General features: G+C 39.4%; 3 protein-coding genes across 7 annotated transcripts in view; 2 read left to right on the forward strand and 1 right to left on the reverse strand.

Moving 5' to 3' along the window:
• Window positions 1-3351: 3351 nt before the first annotated feature.
• LOC127797561 (glycerol-3-phosphate acyltransferase RAM2-like) lies at window positions 3352-5532 on the forward strand. Its single transcript, XM_052330566.1, has 3 exons — window positions 3352-3966; window positions 4281-4705; window positions 4913-5532. The coding sequence occupies exons 1-3, from the start codon at window positions 3355-3357 to the stop codon at window positions 5385-5387; spliced, it is 1512 nt and encodes a 503-aa protein (XP_052186526.1). The 5' UTR covers window positions 3352-3354; the 3' UTR covers window positions 5388-5532.
• Window positions 5533-9500: 3968 nt separating this feature from the next.
• On the forward strand, window positions 9501-11731 carry LOC127797554 (LRR receptor-like serine/threonine-protein kinase GSO2). The gene has a single exon (XM_052330550.1). It carries the CDS (start codon window positions 9556-9558, stop codon window positions 11485-11487), a length of 1932 nt encoding a protein of 643 aa, XP_052186510.1. The 5' UTR covers window positions 9501-9555; the 3' UTR covers window positions 11488-11731.
• A 5-nt stretch (window positions 11732-11736) lies between these two features.
• The window catches only part of LOC127797555 (uncharacterized), a 55233-nt gene continuing 46857 nt past the window's right edge, over window positions 11737-20112 (reverse strand). For 4 of the 5 annotated variants that reach the window (XM_052330552.1, XM_052330553.1, XM_052330554.1 and 1 more), the window contains 2 exons: window positions 12333-12455; window positions 12074-12239 (listed from right to left, as the gene is read on the reverse strand). In XM_052330552.1, coding sequence (XP_052186512.1) covers window positions 12123-12239; window positions 12333-12455 — 240 coding nt within the window. In that variant the 3' untranslated portion in view covers window positions 12074-12122. Of the gene's footprint in view, window positions 11983-12073; window positions 12240-12332; window positions 12456-20112 lie in introns of those variants that run through there. The other variant, XM_052330551.1, reaches the window with a different exon arrangement.

Raw genomic sequence — 20112 nt, forward strand, 5'->3', positions numbered from 1 at the left:
TTCTCATTCATTCTCCTTGATATTAACCAAGGCCATTGAGGACTTGCAATAACATTTCAAGGGTACTAAGTGGGTTAGGAACAAGTTTTCAGCTACTCATAATTGGCGATTGAGTGATAAAAGAGGCTCAAATACCATGTCTTAGCATGTCCTTCCAGGGTGGTCGAGAAAACTCTACACCACATGGTGTCGATGTCAACTTGGAAGAGCATATATATATGTGGGGGGGGGGGGGGGAAGATAAAAGCTCCACATGGTCAATTGGGTTAATGGTTCAATCTTAGAGCTTGATGGCAATGATACAGAAGTATTACAGGAGTCACCCCAATCATGATAGCTCAAATTAAAGGCCAGCTTGGCCTTGAAGCTCAAGGCTCCTCTCTTGTTTTCTTTAACTACACAATTTCTTTTTCCATGAATTAGATCCACTTCTCTATTAAGTTTCACCTTCTTGGGTGGGAGATAAGCTTAGAGGCTTCACTACAAGAAAATTTAAATTTAGTGACGGATTTTGTGATAGGAACATACCCATCACAAATTAGTGACGGATTTAGTAACAGACACCCGTCACTAAAAAATTTAAGATTATTTTTATATAAAATTTAAGATTTAGTGACGGAACTGTAAGCCCCCATCACTAAATTCGTTGTTTAGTGACGGGGCAATTAGCCCCCGTCACTAAATTCACTGTTTAGTGACGAGGCTGTCAGCACCCGTCACAAATTTAGTGATCGGGGTTGACTGCCTCATCACTAAACTCGCTGTTTAGTGACGGGATTGTTAGCCCCCGTCATAGATTTAGTGACGGTCTGTCAACTCCATCACAAATTTAGTGATGGGGGCTGACATCCCCGTCACTAAACTCGCTGTTTAGTGACGGACTGTCAGCCCCATCACAAATTTAGTGACAGGGGCTGACAGCCCCGTCACTAAACTCGCTATTTAGTGACGGGGATGTCAGCCCCCGTCATAGATTTAGTGACGGGTTGTCAGTCCCGTCACTAAACAATAACTTTAAAATCTTGTCCTCCCTCTCTTCTCCCCGCATTGTTTTCTCCTTTTCCATCTTCCTCTGCAATTATTCTCTTCTCCCCCATCTCCCTCTGCGATTTCTCTCTTCTCCCACATCTCTCTCCGCACTGTTTTCTTCTTCTCCATCTTCCTCTGATTTTCTTTCTTCTCCCCCATCTCTCTTCGTGCTATTTTCTTCGTCTGCTGCTGCCTTTCGCCGGTGTCGCCTCTGTACCATTACTATCGTTTTTTCAATCTTTTGGAGATAATTTAATTTAAGGTTAGTTTTATTATTCGGTTAATAGTTATTTTATTTTAGTTTAATTTTAATTATTCTGTATTGTTAGTTTAGTTTAGTTTAGTTTAGTTATTTAAAGTTAGTTATTTTTTGTTAGTTTAATTTTAATTATTTTGTGTTGTTAGTTTTGTTTAGTTTAATTGTTTAAAGTTAGTTATTTTGTGTTAGTTTAATTTTAGTTATTTTGTGTAGTTAGTTTTAGTTTAATTGTTTATATTATTTGTTACATTTAGAAATTAAAATGTAAAATTTATTGATTGTTATTTAGTAGCCATAGTATAAATGTATCTTATTTTGTTATGTAATTATATTAATAAATATTATTTTTTTATTTAAAATAGTAAAAGTTTTCAATTTCAAATTTTTAATATTTTCTTTTTAATGTAAAATTTTAATTATTTCTATAATTAATTTTAAATTTTTATTTATTATATATAATTAAAATTTTTAAAAAGGTTTCTTGTTATTTATTAAATTTTTATTTTTGATTTAAAATTTAATTTAAAATTTTTATTTTTTTTTAATTTTTTAAAAGGATCTGTGACAGGGAATTTCCGTCACAGATCAGTGACGGGTTGCAGAGCCATCACAGATCTGTGACGGCTTTGCAACCCCGTCACTGATCTGTGACGAGATCCAAAAATCCATCACTAAAATTTAGTGACGGATTCCCTACCCGTCACTAAACCCGTCATTAAACCTGGCACTAAAAAATTTAGTGACGGAATTTCTAGTTTTAGTGACGGATTTTTCCGTCACTAAAATTGATTTTTCTTGTAGTGATTGCAACTTCATTTTTCCAAGTGGAGTAATTGCTTACATTTGGAACAATAAGAGCTTTGATTCTCCTATTGGTGTTGCTACTCATTGTAATAGCTATAACTTGCGAGCAACTAGGTCAACTACTCAACCTAGCATTCCAATTGAGTAAGGCAGTCAGGCGATGGTTGGTTCTTTAGCAAAGGCTGGTTTTCAGGGTTGTTTCCACTTGCTTGGGTACTAGTTTGATCACATCTTGGTGCCATGAGGATCGAATAACTCAATTTGAAAGTTTGAACGAAGGAAAATGAATGCTCAACCCCATGATGGGCACCAAATGATGATGGTTGGAACCAATCACCAAAATATGCCTCAATGTGAACACTTGCAAGAATAAATGGGGTTGGGTCCTATAGTTTAGCCACTAATACTTAGGGTTTCGTTTGGTCCTCGCCCTCATTATCAGTGGCTCCCTGCTCGGTCGCTCACCCTCATGGCCGGTGGGTGGTGGCTCCCTGCCTCTTGCTCCGTCGCTCGCTGTCGCTGGTGGCTCGTTATCTCTCGATTTGGGGGCCCATTTTTACATTTTGCCTTAGGGTCCTAAAATTTTAGGTACGACATTGTATGAGGGCACATGTTATTATTTTATTGTATAAAGGCCCATTTTCACCTTATTAGGGTGTTCCCCAGTCACAAATCAAAAAAAATTGAAACACCCTCCAGGACAAGAGTGATCGTGTGCATCTATTAGCGTCAAAACTAAAATTGAAACTGAATATCATGCAATCAAAAATGAGTATTTTTTATTATAATATATAGAAAAACCCAAAACATTTATGTATGGAGAGCAACCCGTTGTTATTCGTCCACATAACCTCTTGCGTGGCTAAAGTTTACAAGTGCGTTCATGAATAAAGACAAACAAATGGCGGACTGAACTGAGAAAGCCCAATCATGTACAGCTCTCTTTGTTCTCCCCCCCCAAAACCAAGATTTAAGAACCAGACAACCCCCCATATTGATTCCATTAATTTGGCCTCCAGATTTCTTTTGGAAATCTCGGCGCCACCATTCTTCCTTGTCCCTTTAATATGTAATGTAACCTCCCCAACCTGTGTCCATTCCCAACCACATTTTCATCTTCTTCCTCTATATATGCCCACACCAGCAGAGCCACCTTCTCACCAATTCACTCATTCCTGCAATCTAATCTAATTAATCTTCTCTAAATCAAGAGGCAAAAAAGACCATTCGGGTCAGTTTTCAGCATCCAAATTATAATATAAATGGCCGTGACGACCTTTCCGATGGTCGAGACCTGCCCCTCCATTGGCCGGGAAAAGCAAGCAGTGGTGGCTGACATGGACGGAACCCTGCTGCGAGGCCGCAGCTCGTTCCCGTACTTCGCCCTAATCGCCTTCGAGGCCGGCGGCATTCTCCGGCTGCTGTTCCTGCTGCTCGCCTCTCCACTGGCCGGAATGCTCTACTACTTCGTATCGGAGTCGGCCGGCATCCAAGTCCTCATCTTCGCGACATTCGCGGGCTTGAAGCTGTCAAACATCGAGTCGGTGGGGCGGGCTGTGCTGCCGAAGTTCTACTCCGAGGACCTGCACCCGGAGACATGGCGGGTGTTCTCGTCGTGCGGGAAGCGCTGCGTTCTGACGGCGAATCCGAGGATAATGGTGGAGGCGTTTCTGAAGGAGTTTCTGGGAGTGGACATGGTTTTGGGGACGGAGGTAGGGAGCTATAAGGGAAGAGCGACTGGTTTTGTGAAGAAGCCTGGAGTGTTGGTGGGGGAGAGGAAGGCTGATGCTCTGCGCAAGGCATTCGGCGATGTGCAGCCTGAGATTGGGCTTGGAGACAGGCACACTGATTTTGCCTTCATGGCTTCGTGCAAGGTATATATGCGCATTAATATCCATAACAATATTCCACGCCTTCACAATGATTTTCACTCAAAATGTCAGTTGAGAACGATTCCAAGTTTATGAAATCAAATAATATAATTTAGAGTGTATTTAGAGAGAGGAATAGAATGAAAAATGAATGAAAAAGAGTTCTTTAATGGAGGAGTCTGTAATAATGAAATGAAGGACAAGGGAAGTGAAACCAAAATATACTTTGCATCCATTACAAATAAAACAAGATTATATTCAAATCAAATCATTTTTTCTAATAAAATCTCCCTTTATTTTCTCTGAAAATTTTGTAGGAAGGCTACGTTGTGCCACCAAAGCCAGAAGTTGAAGCTGTATCGACTGAGAAGCTGCCAAAGCCTATCATCTTCCACGATGGCCGCCTCGTCCAGAAGCCAACTCCTCTCTTGGCTCTGCTCACAATCCTTTGGATTCCCATAGGCTTCCTCCTCGCCTGTTTAAGGATCGCCGCCGGTGCCCTCCTCCCCATGCCCCTCGTCTACTACGCCTTCTGGGCACTCGGCGTCCGTGTCTACGTCAAGGGCCACCCCCCGCCGCCAGTCAACAAGTCATCCGGCCAGTCCGGCGTCCTCTTCATCTGCTCTCACAGGACCCTCCTCGACCCCATTTTCCTCTCCACAGCCCTCGGCCGCCCTATCCCTGCCGTCACCTACTCCGTTTCACGACTTTCCGAGATCATCTCCCCCATCAAAACCGTCAGGTAAGCATCTAGTGAAACTATTATTCCGAAGAACCGTGGAATTCAAAACAATAATGAAAATTCACACAAAGAGTTGTATGGGTGATGAAACTTAAAAGGATAAAATAAGTATATAATAAAATAAAGAATTGAACTCGAATTAAATTAAATAGCTTAAAACAGATTAGTTTTTATCTAACTTGTTCTTTCATATCTTTTAATTATCAGGCTCACCAGGGACCGTGCCATCGATGCCTCGAAGATCAAGAAGCTACTGCAAGAAGGCGACCTAGCCATCTGCCCGGAAGGAACCACCTGCCGGGAGCCATTTCTTCTCCGGTTCTCAGCCATGTTTGCGGAGCTAACCAACGAGCTGGTGCCAGTGGCAATGGTGAACCGAATGAGCATGTTTCATGGAACAACGGCCAGAGGCTGGAAGGGGATGGACCCGTTCTTCTTTTTCATGAACCCTAGCCCTGCATATGAAGTAACCTTCTTAAACAAGCTGCCTCTAGAACTAACATGCAGCTCCGGCAAGTCAAGCCATGAAGTGGCAAACTATATACAAAGGGTCATTGCTGCAACTTTGTCGTATGAGTGCACCACATTCACTAGGAAAGATAAGTACAAGGCGCTGGCTGGGAACGATGGCACGGTGGTGGAGAAGCCTAAACTCAAACCTAGCAAAGTGATGGGATGTTGAGTGTAGTAATGCGTGACCAATTGATTTTAGTTCCCAGAATGTTGTGTGGGTACTTGCTGCAGTCGAGGGAGAAGGATGTTTATGTTTCTCCTTCAATGTTTATAAGTTCCATATGTGCACCAGCTAACAGCCGGTTGAAACGAGCGAATCTGCAAATAAATTGAGATGGAAAATATTTCAGGCTCCAATACTTTGGTGGGAATTAATTAATGTTACATAAAATAGTCAATATATGATATACCCTTATTCAAAAGTTTCATATATATATATATTATATATAGCTCTCGTATGATCATTATAGTAAGCAAAAGACTCATTATACATGACAACCTATATATAGTTAGGAAAATATATCATGCAAACTAGCTAGAACTACTCTCTCCAATGGTTTTTTAGCCACTGCCAGCCTTGTTGGGCCTTGTCTCTGGCTCTAGTAGGTCTTGCAGCCACAAGGAACTGGTCAGCTTAATTTGCCTTGGTCTCTTCACCCGTTTGTTTTGCTCCAGTTTGTTCAGGTAGTCGATGTTCCCTGATGGGCTGTCAGTTTGCTTCGCTAACCCCCTCGTGTCCTAACTTGCTTTCGTCTCTTCCATTTGATCGGTTTGGTTTGCTTCGCTAACCCTTTCGTGTCCTACGTACGTTAACCATTATTAAAGATGGTATCTTAATGCTGTTAATGGTGTTTTAATTTCATCAACTTTATTGCAAGCAAATTCACCTCTCAGTCACCATCGTGATTCTATAAAAACAGTACTTAGCATATGATAGGGTTATTTTCGAGGCCGCATGATTATGGGCCGGGGGTGGCCCAGTGGATCGGCCTAATCATCTGAAGTCCAGTCAGCCCAAGTTTGAAGCCAGCAAGAAGAGCTCGCATGTCACTTAAATCAAATCCAGTTTGCAGAATAGATTGAACAACGGGCTACGTCTTCGACTCCTCACAAGGCCGCTGAGCTTGCGTAATGCAATAGGAATGAGTTTATCGAAAATTCTCAATAACCTAATTGAAGGAGTCATCTTTCCCCATTTTAAACAAATCAAATCCCGACTAAAGTGGAATCCGTTCGTAATTAGTAATTAGAAAGAAGCAGATAGGGAAGCATTATCGACGTGATAATATTTTCTTATTTTGAGAACTTATCTCAATTGTAAACACCCCACGCTATGAATAAGGGTCGAAAACCATAGTATAAAAACAACAAACAATAACATACGGTTACTTTACTAGAATAATCAGAGAAACAGTCATAGTCTAGGCATCGTTCAACCCGAATCACGTGAAAACTCCCTTACATACTTCTTCTTTTTTTTTTTTTTTTTTTTTTTTTTTTTAGAATTGTGTTTATTTTCTCAGTGCGGGCAAACAAATCGCCGCCGACCAATTCTCAACGTGGACACCATACACCCAGTGTCCACACACCCAAATTAAGCTCTAAATCTAGACTGAAAGACCTCACATGGTTGCAAATGTCCAAATCAACCCCAATTTACAGAATAAAAGAATCCCACCTAATCGAAAACGCTTCACAACACAAAAACTCTATCACAATATAACCAACACTTTCCTGTCCAATGCATTTGAAATATGATTTTGAATCAAATTTCTAAACTAGTTTTTCATTGGAAATAAAGTCTTAACACCATTAATATAATTAAAATGTCGTGGACAATGTTAAAACCATATTTACCATAATGGGTAGGTAAAACGCCCCGAATTTGAAAATACAATAACTTATATAACTATTTTGAAACTACAATGACCAATTTAGCCCCAGCCAAAATGCAATAATTTATTTAACATTTTACCTTTTTCTTTTTAAGATTTTTTTATTTGTTTGATTTGGAGGCTTTTAGTTAACCTTACTGAGTATATGTGTTGGGTTGGACTTGGGTTTTGTAGGGCCTTGTGATCGTTAGGTTTAGTTTCTCATTAGATGGTTGCTGCTTTTCTAATTCTACTTATACGAGCCTTCGGCCCAAGCCTTGTGCTGGGTGCATATCTTAGATAGGTCAACCTTTCGGCCGAACCTCGGCCCATAGGCCTGGATTGTGGGCTGTTTGTTGGGCTCAACTAAATTTTGATTTTATAAAAAATAAAATTATAAATAATTTATTTTTAAATTTTAAATTTTTAATATTTAATTCAGTAATTCTAATATTTTAAAAATTATCTAGACAATGTTATAAATTCACAATCAATAAATCTCAAATAATTTATATTTCATACATAATTTTACACTTTTTACTAGAAAATTTATCTCATTCACAATTGTTGGAATTCGAATCTAAAACATGGTATAATTTTTATAACTTTTAAATATTTATAAAATTTAATACTATCTTTAAAAGTATAATTGGGAACTATTAAAAGTTTAATTTTTAATTTTTTTAACTTCTAGGTTCTAAATTTTTATTTGAAAAGTGGAATTTGTATTTTTAAAAAATATTGTTATATATTAGATATTCATTAAATAAATATATTTTTAAAATTTGTTTTGAAACTATTTCGAAAATGAATCTATCCAATGGACTTTTATTAAGTTTAACTCGTTAGGGCTCTCAAGCCTAAGCCTGACTGACCTACTGTAGGTAGGCTCATGGCTCAAATTGGAACCTTAGTTTGGTTAATCGTCTAAGTTCAAACTTAAGTCTATTTCTTTAACAAATTGACCCAACCCAACTCATTAAATACAGGCTAAACTATATAGCAAAACTAACCCATTTAGTTAACATATCTACGGTAAAGATGGCAATTCATAAAGTAGCTAAGCATGAATATGAAAAACCCTCCTCCCTCGGCTGGAACAGACTCAGTTTTAAGAAGAAAATGGTGTTTACTTCATAACTTTTTATATAGAAAATATCACCGATTATATATAATATGAATTTGTTAAGCTGTAATCTCAGTTTATATTGTTAATAAAGGAACAGAAATTAATTTTCATAGAGAATTTTTTTTGTATGCACTTTGCTCTAAGCAAAATGTCATTATACTGGATTATAATAATTAAATAGACATCACTGTCACATTATTTTAATAATATCTCAGCAAAATCAATTTCTGGCTTTTTCATGGCCAATGAATTAGCAGACTTTGCACAAAACACCACCAAGAGTAGTCCGTTTCGGAAGACTACGTGATCAAAGTTTCCATTGGATGGCATCTTGGTTCCACTTTCAATGTCAGCTTATTGGGAAACACAAATTTGAAGCTCCAGCAATTAAAAGAAAAAGTTATATATATATATATATATGTAGAGAGAGAGAGAGAGAGAGAGAGAGAGAGAGAGAGGAGAGAGGGGGGGGATGCAGCTTTAAGTTTTTTTAGAGAGAGATTCCAAACAGGCCCTTGAAGGAAGACTAATGCCAGTAGAAACTGGGGTGTGCTTTTTTCCCAGAAGGGTGATGGTGGCAGAGATCCTCCTTGAAATACCAAATCATGAACAGCGTGGGAGTCAGACCTAGGACTTCACCACCAAGTCAGGAATCTTCCTTTTTTCTGTTTTTAACCATGGAAGATTTCTAAGTACGTTTATCCCACCAATTATCTTAAGAAAATGGGTACAGTTACTACAGTTTGCAGCACTCTTGAGAACATGGTAGTTGGCAAAAATATCCCCACAAATCTAATTCCACGTACAATCAAATATGGGATCCTTGAATTATGGTCCGATGATCTGGCATTGCTGTCAGTGAGCTGATTTTGAGGGGTGCAGTTAAGCAATCATAGATACTGCAAATCCTGTCTGTACAGTTGCGGCTCCTTTGATTGTTTGTTTTGGAATCATCTCTCCAGGCTCCAGCTATTGGAGTAATGATCTCCGACATAAGTTCTAGTAATAAATTGAACAGTTTTTGTCTTTTTTTTTAATCTGAATGATCACCTTTTTCCTGCATGCATAGGAAGACATCATAATTCAGACACATCTATGCTTTTTAGCACTCCCAACTCATCTATGCTTTTTAGCACTCCCAACTCTGTAGAGAAAAAAGAAGACATCAAAGAAAGGGCATCGCAGAGATGTTTGACCGACGCCCAACCTTTTCCTTGATTTAAGTTCATAAACTCGAGTAGTGTTACTATTGTTTCACCTGCAAACTCTTTAACTCATTTTCCACTGAAAAACAAAACAGTGAGAAGAGATCCATTGTCTGGTTTCCACAGGAAATGGGATGCCTTGTATGGGTTCTTGTTCTGCTAGCTCTCTGGACAGAAGGAGAGGGCAAGAGAAGCAGTGGCCAAGCATGCAACTCCAATGATCTCAAGGCTCTAACCAGCTTCAAGGCTGCCATTCTATCCGATACCTCAGGCCGCCTTGACAAGTGGATAGGTGAAAGCTGCTGCAGCTGGCAGGGCATTTCCTGCGACAAAACATCTGGAAGAGTGGCAGAACTAAACCTCCCGGGATTCATTACCCAAGATGACGCTCCTCTGCAGACTAGCATGGAAGGGCAGCTTTCCCCTTCGATAACCCTTATGGCCTCTCTTCAAGTTTTGGATCTCAGTGGACTAATCAATCTCACTGGAACGATCCCGGGATCGATTGGTTTTCACCTGCCAAAGCTTCGAAAGCTCTTCCTGTTCGGCAACAAGCTCAGTGGTCCGCTGCCAGAAAGCATAGGTAAGTTGTTGGAACTTGAGGAGTTGTATCTGCATGAGAATGGCTTATTTGGGTTTCTGCCTCTAAGCCTCAGCAGTCTTAAAGCTCTTAGAAGACTAGATCTACATTCTAATCGGTTTTCAGGTGCAATACCTTATTCTATTACAAACCTGACAAATCTGGTCGCTTTGGATCTTCATGACAATCTTCTCACTGGTCAAATACCATTGAGAATAGGCAATTTGCAGGCCTTGGAAGATCTTGATCTTTCAAGCAACTCCTTGAGTGGAAAAATCCCCCTTTCAGTAACTAAATTAACTGCCATCTCAACCATCTATTTGGACGCCAACAACCTCGAGGGAGATATCCCATTTCCAGCAGGCTTTGGACAAATGAAATCCCTTGCCTTTCTCAGGCTGAACAATAACCATCTCAGCGGAAGAATTCCTCCCACTTTTGGATATCTAACCTCTCTTCGAAGACTTTCCCTAGCCAATAACAAGCTTGAAGGGTCTCTTCCTTCGAGTTTAGGAAATTTATCATCGTTGTCAGAGATATATCTGAGTGGCAATCAGTTTTCTGGTCAAATTCCAAGATCAATAGGCCAGCTCTCGCAGCTTCTGGTTTTAAGTTTGTCTCTTAACATGATTCAGGGCCCATTGCCTCGCGGGATATCTTCACTCCAGAATCTTCAAATACTTGATCTATCGTTCAACCATTTCAATCTTTCCCACATCCCTAAATGGCTTGTAGGATTGTCATCTCTTGACAGAATATACTTGGCTGGATGTAGAATCCAAGGAGAAATTCCAGCGTATTTACAACCAACTGCTAGTTCACTACAGGAATTGGACTTATCTGCAAACCAGATCACTGGAAGAATACCTGAATGGCTAGGGAGCCTGTCACAGCTCTACTTGCTAAATCTCTCGAGGAACTCACTTGTTTCAGAGATCCCTAGCACCCTCAAAAACCTCCAAAATTTGGGTGTTCTTGATCTCCACTCAAATAAGCTGACAGGAGCAATTGATCAAGTTTTTGAGATACCAGGCAGTTTTAATGGTGGATCCTTGACATATATCGATCTTTCAGATAATATTTTCTCATCAGGGATTGAGCAGATAGGGAAAGGAGTACAACATGGGATCCAGTATCTCAATTTATCACATAACCATCTCAAAGGTAGGCTATCAAGTTACATAGGGCAATTGGAACCAATGCAGAGTTTGGATTTGAGCTACAATGACATAGGTTCCCACCTACCAAATACTCTAGCAAAACTTACAAATTTAGAGAGGCTCAAGTTGCAGAAAAATCAATTTTCCGGAAAGATACCAAATGAGTTTCTCAAGCTGAGAAAGTTGACAGAGTTGGATTTGTCAGATAACCTTCTAATGGGAGAAATTCCTTCTGGGAAGCCCCTGAGTGATTTTCCTTCCAGCTCCTACAGTGGAAATAGAGGTTTATGTGGGAAACCTCTTACTCCTTGCAAGGCTTGAATTCCAAAAATATCAAAATCAAACTATAATAGATTCCATTGCTTCCCTAAATTTTGACAAAAATTATTAACCACCTTTCGATCCTCAAACTTGAACACATCGTGTTCCGCTATGCACCAACCAGCAATACCGCATTCTCAGAAGTATGTTGCCAAAGCAGGTTAGAGGCACATTTTCTTTTAACATTTTTTTTTCCAGTTGTATTGACTCATTATCATTACTATTTCACGGTACCAAAAGAAACTATTTTCTTGTTCCCTGCAGAAAATGAGTCTGACGCTTCACCTAAACTGATGCCAATAGTGCTCCATGAATAACGGCAAAAATAGTTCACACTCACATAGAATCTATTTAGCCCAAATTAAGTTGATAGATTAGAGTGGAGATTCATTTTCCAGGCAATAGATGCTAATAATATACATTGAATTAGAACAGGGTTATAAAGGCATGTAAAAATCGTACTCAATGAACAGGCCTTCTCTTCTGCGCTAAGACCTGTACAATCAGTTAGGCTGGAGCATTACACAAGCAGACATTGGCATATCTTGAAGCAAGAGTCATAAATAGGAAAATAGATGAGAAACAGTTCAAATAAAAATGATCCTTTATTAAATATTAATTTCAACCTTACAGTGTTAACTTTGTTCAAGAGGTTCTTGACTCAATCCCAGTTGCTGATAATTAATGTAATCAATTCCATTTAACCTTACACAACATAAGATCTGCTCTGGCAACTCTTCAGCCTTGTTTCCCTGATTTAAAGTGCAGAAAATATTTATTGTTAGTGAGAGAATGCAAAACCCAGGATAATTCAGGAAAGAAGTAACCTTATACAACAAACTTGCCTGAATTGTGAGGCCAAAATCCAATATGCAGTTCTTTAATCTATCCATGAATACTTCAAACCCTTTCCTAGAGATGTAGCTAAACCTATGCATGTCCAAATCAATCTCCAAATAATTTTCTCCCTGTAGGAAAATCAGAACAGTTCCAAAGAGCAAAAGCCATTAGAAACTATTTAAAATTTTGTAAGATTATTGATTTTTTACAATACAACATCACTGCAACCTATTCACAGAGCACCAATGCAATAATTTTCTCAATGGAACCAAGCAATAAAATGGCACACAAATCCAGTAGTAGCACTGCTCCACAGGATTAAAACCCTGAACAAGGTTTTGACCATGCTACCTTCTCAACCAGAATATTACAGAAAACTACATTGGTGAAGTTGTCTCACACAAATCATATTTATGACCTATTGGAAACCAAACTAATTAATACGTTCGGCATATACATGACTAGATCATAGCAGGACTTTTGACTGAATTATGCGAAAACCATAAAGCGCAAAATGTGTCTAGATGACCACTTCTTATCGTGGCAGTGCATATGCCACTCTGATAATGGCCCTTCAAACCTCAAACGTCTACAGCAAAAGATCAACATAACTAGTCTTTCTTTTATGCCCATATTTTCATATTGGATATACTTTTTTAAAAAAAAAAAAAAAGAGCATCCTTAAATCCAGAGCAAATATACTAGTAGTATTGAGGACAACAATATGTTTATATACAGAAAATATTTGAAGTTCATTAATATTTTCTAAAGACAAAGTAGGTACATGGTAGGATGTTAATGTTTCATATAAGAGAATTAAAGAGAGTGAATTCACGGATGGAAACACTGACATGCAAACTAATGGGAGCAGAAGTGGTAATCAGAATATTGTCATCCCATACACTTAATTAGTAGTAGGAGTTATGGTGTATCTCTAGCTTCCTTGAATGAACAAATAAGTTGAATAGCAACAGTAACGTGCAAGCCAATGGGAAGCAGAAGTGGTAATCAGAATACTAACATCCCACAAACTTAATTAGTAATAGGAGTTGTGGTGCCTCTAATTTCCTTGAATGAACAATTAGTTGAAGACTGACCAGTCAATTGTTACACCAAAAAGAAGACATATCACTTGCATACAGAACTTGCTGGAGATACGTTGCCAGTCCTGTTAACTTTTATATGTTGGGGAGTAACAATCAATGATTTAAGCAATCAAGGACAACCCACCCTTCTCCATCCCCCCACACCCACCCCCACCGCCACCCCACAAGAGAAAAAAAGTAACAGACAAAATCAAAGAAAATGATTCAACATTTAATTCGATAGCAAGCATTAATACTATTCTGCATGCACGTGATGCTCAAGGGATGGCTGCAAACTGAAGTCATTGCAGCAGCCAACAATTAAATACAGCCAATAACAATTCACGGTACTATACATGTGAACCAATATTGGGCTATATCAAATGATATTGCATTCAGTTAAGAAGTAACTCAACGGCATTGCATGATCAGCAATATCATACAGTGATATAGTCAACATGGAGATACACTAAGACTTTCATGTCATTGACACATTTCAATTATCCCATGTTTACTCTTTACTTGTTACATATAATGTTGTTCTCACACCGTTCTCTCTGTGTTTCAATATCCAGATTTATATATACATTATTGATTTTTGCATATGGTAAAATGCAACAAATTTTGCTTACAATAGTCAAAGGGAATTTGACAAGAGTTATAAATTGAAATATACTTATAAAATATGCAATAGCCATCATTTAAGGTTTAAGAAAACAAACAGCACAACGAAAAGGAAAAACAAAGATATTCCAGCAAAAATAGCTCACAGATCTAATTATGGTAGTAAACCTGAGATTTCTGACGAGATTGCAATATTAAGGATAATTACCTTAATTGATTAAATGTTATAAATAACTTTAGTGCATTAACCAATATGGAGAATGTTAGAAATATATTTTGTCCATCTCATGACTTGAATTGTTCATGACTTTTTCAGTTTTTAAAGCCTTCTCTATAGCATACTTTTGCATTTCCCTGATATGGCAAAAGACATCTAGGCAATCAGCCTAATCAAATTTGAGGTCCCAGCATTATCAGCCAATACCATATCTTAGAAATATATTACTGATAAAATATATTCTCCTTATTTATCTTGTATTTTATCTATCTTATTCCTTTCTTGATTTGGTTTATTTGTATTTTTCTCTGTTGTAATCTAGTCCTATAAAATAGGAATGTAATCCCTAAAATCTAGGAGAATTCTTTGGAGAATTCTTAGAAAACTCTTGTATAAATAGTTTTCATTCGTATCAATAAAATATACGAGAAAACCACTTATCTTTCTCCTTTTCTACATGGTATCAAAGCCTCGTTAATAGGTTGATACAATAAACTCTAGTGCTTTCATTGCACAGCCACTTCATTCTATTCAAGTGCCTTCATTGCATCGTCACTGTTCACGTCAGAACGCCTCTGTCCGGCCACCGCCACCACCATTGGGTTCACCGTCATCAGAGCGGCCGACCACCGAAGAACCACCGCCATCGAAGTCCACAAGCACCCCCATGCACCGCCATCAGTTTGCCTCCGACCCCACGCGCCGACACGTGAAGGAGCGTCTGCAGCCCTTTCGCCTCCAGCTGCTACAAATCTGCTTTCCAACGTCTTTCTAGCCCATCCCTGGTGTCAAATCTTCCGTTGTTGGGTGCTTCTTCCCTCCGTTGCTGTCTTAAACTGTCGATTCCTTCTCTGCTCCACTTGAGTCTTCACCATAACAGACACTTCTAAGACAAAGAACGGTGCTTCATCTGACATGCCAATGGGGAGTTTGTCTAACAGTGACCTTCTAGGGTTACATCAGTCTTATAGGCTAATTGGAAGGAACTACTTACAATGGGCGCAGCTTGTGCGGACTTTCTTGAAAGGATGAGGAAAGATGGCCCATTTGACTGAGCCTAGTCTAGATACTAAAGACCCTAATTTTGCTGCATGATAAGTAGAGGATTCCTTGATAATGTCTTGGCTGTGGGGCTCAATGCACCCTGAGGTAAGTAAAAATTGCATGTTCCTGTCTACGGCTAAGGAGATTTGGGATACTGCAAAGCGTACTTATTGTAAAGTGCAAGATGCCTCGGTTATTTTTTATATCAAGATGAAAATAAGTAGTACTAAACAGGGTTCTCTAACTGTCATCGAGTACTATAATAAAATGAATGGATATTGGTTTGAGTTGGATCATTATCAAGATATCAAGATGAAATGTAGTGAAGATGTAGCCACCATAATTGCAATATTTGAAAGAGATAGGGTAGTCAAATTTTTAGCAAGCCTTAATGCTGATTTTGATCAAGTAAAAGTGCAGGTCCTAGAAAAAAAATGAGAGATTTTTTCTACAAATGAATTAAAATAGAGGGAGGAGGATGGCCGCAAGGCTGATGCCTTGCGGCCCCACAAATGCTGGCCGCAAGGCTCAGCCTTGCGGCCGCTTATTGGCTGGCCACAAGGCTGATGCCTTGCGGCCCCACGGAGGGCTGGCTGCAAGGCTGATGCCTTGCGGCCGCTTAATGGATGGCCGCAAGGCTGCCAGCCTTACGGCGCTTGATGGCAGGCCGCGAGGGCCAGCCTCGCGACACCCTGCCACACGTTGCCTTGTGGCAGGTTCGTGGTGATCCCCCTTCTTCCTTGAAGTTGTCCCCATTGAGAAAACGCCACGTGTCGACACCAAACACCCTTGAGAATCGTGCCCTATAAATACCCAACTACAGGACATTAATGGGATCTCCAACTTCGGTAAAATCTAATCACTTTGAATACACTTTGACTATTTTTTCGTGAATATTTATCAAGATTCGGGACTGACTTTGGCATCGGAGGGCCTTCGCGGGGAAGATTCCCGCGAGCCTTCTAACCTATTTTCTCAACATTAACAGGGTCGGATCCTTGCGGCGAGCTTAGTGATGAAGGAAAAGCTAGCGGCGAAGCTAGTGGCAAGAGCTAGCGGCGAGAGCTTGTGGCAAAGCTCGTGGCGAAGCTTGTGGCAAAGCTCGTGGCGAACCTAGCAGCAAAGCTTGTGGCGAAACCTTGTGACGAAGCTAGCGGTAAGAGCTAGTGGAGAGACCTTGTGGCGAGAGCTAGTGTCGAAAACTAGCGACAAATCCTTGCGGCAAGCATCCTAACGGCAATCTCCCTTGAAGCAACATCTCTTACGGCAACCTAATTTCACCCGACACCGAGCTCAAGTGGACCCCACATCACAAAATTTTAATTGTTGTATTTTGGCAACAACACTAGGGAAAGAGAAAATTCCTTCTTTAAATGAAGTCTTTGCTATTGTTCGTAGTGAGGAGTATAGGAGAATAGCTATGCTAAATGAGACTTCTCTTGAGGGATCTGCGATGGCAACTAACAAGAAAGATGCTTCTCATTTTAGGTCGCAACAAGGTGGGAATGTTTTTAATCCTAAAGCTCAAAATAAAGATGGTTTATGGTGTTCTTTTTGTAATTGTTGGATCTAAGTGAAGCTTCAACGATGTTGTTTTGCAGCGGGGTCGGATGGTCTTTTTGCAACCATCATTGGCTGCCCAAAACGCTGTCGTTTTGGGCCCATGATTTGGAGGGCCAAAACGGAAACCACCCCTGTCGTTTCATCAAGCTTGCACGATCTTCTTATCGCTTAGCCTACTACTATCCTGTCCGTCGATGCTACCTTTGCACGATCAAATCTTCACCGCTGCTTTCCCTTATTTATCCTCTCCAACGCCTCGAGATCGGGAGCAGCACAGCCTCCGATTTGAGTTACCTTTTAGGGTTTGTTTCATTCTCTGCTTCGTCTTGCTCTCTATATAGTTTCATATCTATGTTTTCTCTCTAGGGTTATCGCCTCTAATCTGTATACATGTGGTTTTGAGGCATTTTTTATTAGAGAGTCATTTGTATGTACAGTGAGTGATTGAGAGTGAGGTTTGTACATTGAGGTTGTATTTGTTTCTTCCGATAGTGCAGTAAGCTCTCTTTGCTGGAGCTCAATGTGGACGTAGCCCTCATTAATGGGTGAACCACGGTAAAAATCATGTATGTTTACTCTTGCATTATTTTCATTTTTGTTTCATGCAAGTTTTATTGATTGTTCTGTGAGGCTCTATTTTTTGGGTTCTGTTTAGAGCTTTGGTCGAGCTTTGTCTCGACCCAACAGTAAGAAACCCAAGCTTTATCGAGCTTTGTGTTTAGACTCCATGGGAAAGAAGCAGTACTGAATAAGGTAGAAGGGATGAAAAATCTTTAGAATTTTCAGTCCCGACAGCAAGTTCAAGCCTATCAAGCTGCCAAGGAGGAAGAGACTGCATTGGAGAAAACAGATTCAATTACAGTCGATTCATTTATCATGACCGAACAACTTAATGCTGAAGAAATCAGGAAGCTTAAAAGCTTCCTAAAGACTATTCAAGGTGGTTCTTGTTTCATGGCCCAAACAAGTATTTGCTTGAATTCTGAATCTAGTATTGCCTTACATACTATTAGGAATAATCTATGAATTTTGGATTTAGTGGCTACTAATCATATGACATTTGATATAAATGTCTTCGATTCCTATACCCCACTAAGTAGCTCTAAAAAGATAACGGTGGCCAATGATAATACAATTCCTATAACTAGACATGGTAATGTAAATCTCAATTTCTCATTGCCTATGCAACATGTTCTTCATGTCCCAAATCTTTCTAGCAACTTGATTTTTGTTCATAAGCTAACCAAGGATCTAAATTGTTGTGTTGTCTTTTTCCCAAACAAATGTGAATTTCAGGCACTAGACACGGGGAAGAAGATTGGAGTTTGTGAGGAATGAAATGGGTTGTATTTTCTGAAGACATGTAGTGTTGTTCTTAAGGGGGAGAAACCTTCAGCTTACTCTTCCCAGCTAACTTCAACTTCTTCGATTCCTTTCCAGCCAGCTATTTTGATCCATGATTTTTGGCTTTAACATTATCGTTTAGGGCACCCTGCCACTAGTACTATGCAGTCTATGTTTCCAACTCGACTTAGAAATTTGGACATTTATAATATTTATTGTGATGTGTGTGAACTTTCTAAATATCATAGAGTTTCATATCCTGTGAGTAACAATTTATCTTCTCTTCCATTCACTTTGATTCATTCAGATGCGTGGGGACCATCTAAAATTCCTAATTGTTCTGGGGCTAGGTGGTTTATTAGCTTTATTGATGATTGTACAAGAACAACTTGGGTTTATCTCTTAAAGAATAAGGCCGCTATTAGTTCTACCTTTCCTATTTTCTATAAGATGATATATACTCAATTTGGGTCTCAAATTAAAAAAATCCGAACTGATAATGCAAGAGACTACTTCAATCATCACTTGCATAATTTCTTCCAGCAAGAAGGTATAATTCGTGAGTAGATGTGTTGATACTCCTCAACAGAATGGTGTAGCAGAAATAAAAATGAAACATTTACTCAATGTTACGAGAGCTCTCTTACTAGATCATTTTGTCCCTAAGTCTTTTTGGGGAGAGGTAGTTTTGACTGCTGCCTACCTAATTAACTGAGTTCCTTCTACTCTTCTAAAACACCAAAGCCCAATTCAATGCTTGTCCTCCTATTTTCCAGCAGTGTTTTCTCATACTCCTCTTCCTTTGAGAGTCTTTGATTGTGTTTCTTTTGTCCATGTATCCAAACATCATAGGGATAAACTAGACCCTAGAGCCCTCAAATGTGTGTTTCTTGGTTATTCACCTAGTCAAAAAGGGTACAAGTGTTATCACCTTGCTATTAGAAAATTTAATGTGACCAAAGATGTTACATTTGTTGAAAATCAATCATTCTTTGGTCCTCCTAGTGCTAATATTCAAGATACACATATATCTTGGGCTGATATAAATAATGATCTTCCCATTTTAGAAACCTCTCATGATTTGCAGATTCATGTTCCATCTAACTCTTCCTTAGATGAACAGAACCAATCGGAACCTCCAGAAGAACAGCTGCCATCCACTCTAATTCGATTCAAAGGATCTCCTTATGTATTTAAGAGGAGAACACAGCAATAGCAGCCCATTCCAGAACCTCTTCCAACACCAGTTTCCTCTCCTAATCCAGGTAATGAAACCTCACGTTGTTGTCCCTCCAATTCTCAACCTAATTCTGCTACATCTAATTCACTGCTTGCATCAATTACTAACGATCTTGATCTGCCAATTGCCCTTCGCAAAGGGATTAAAAGCTGCACCCAACACCCTTTGGCCAATTATATATCCTATCACCACTTATCTCCAAATCATAAGGCCTTTCTAACTTCCTTAGACACAATTCCTATTCCTAAGACAGTTAATGAGGCTTTCCAAGATCAGAATTGGGTTCAAGCAATGCAGGAGGAGATGAGGGCCTTAGAAAAAAAACAGACATGGGTCCCTAAGCCAAAGGGAGTCGAGCCGGTGGGCTGTCGGTGAGTTTTTAACCTCAAATATAATGTAGATGAGTCCCTAGAAAGGTTTAAGGCAAGATTAGCTGCTAAAGGATACACACAAACTTATAGTGTTGATTACCTAAAAACTTTGGCTTCGGTAGCCAAAATGTCACTGTGCATATCCTATTAGCCCTGGCAGCGCACTATGGCTGGAAGTTGCACCAATTTGATGTAAAGAATGCCTTCTTACATGGAGATTTGGAGAAAGAGGTGTTCATGGAACCCCTTCCCGGCTTTGATAAAGGGTTGTCCGGACAAGTATGCAAATTAAAGAAA

Source organism: Diospyros lotus, chromosome 3, assembly GCF_014633365.1.
Source record: "Diospyros lotus cultivar Yz01 chromosome 3, ASM1463336v1, whole genome shotgun sequence".
NCBI lineage: Eukaryota > Viridiplantae > Streptophyta > Magnoliopsida > Ericales > Ebenaceae > Diospyros > Diospyros lotus.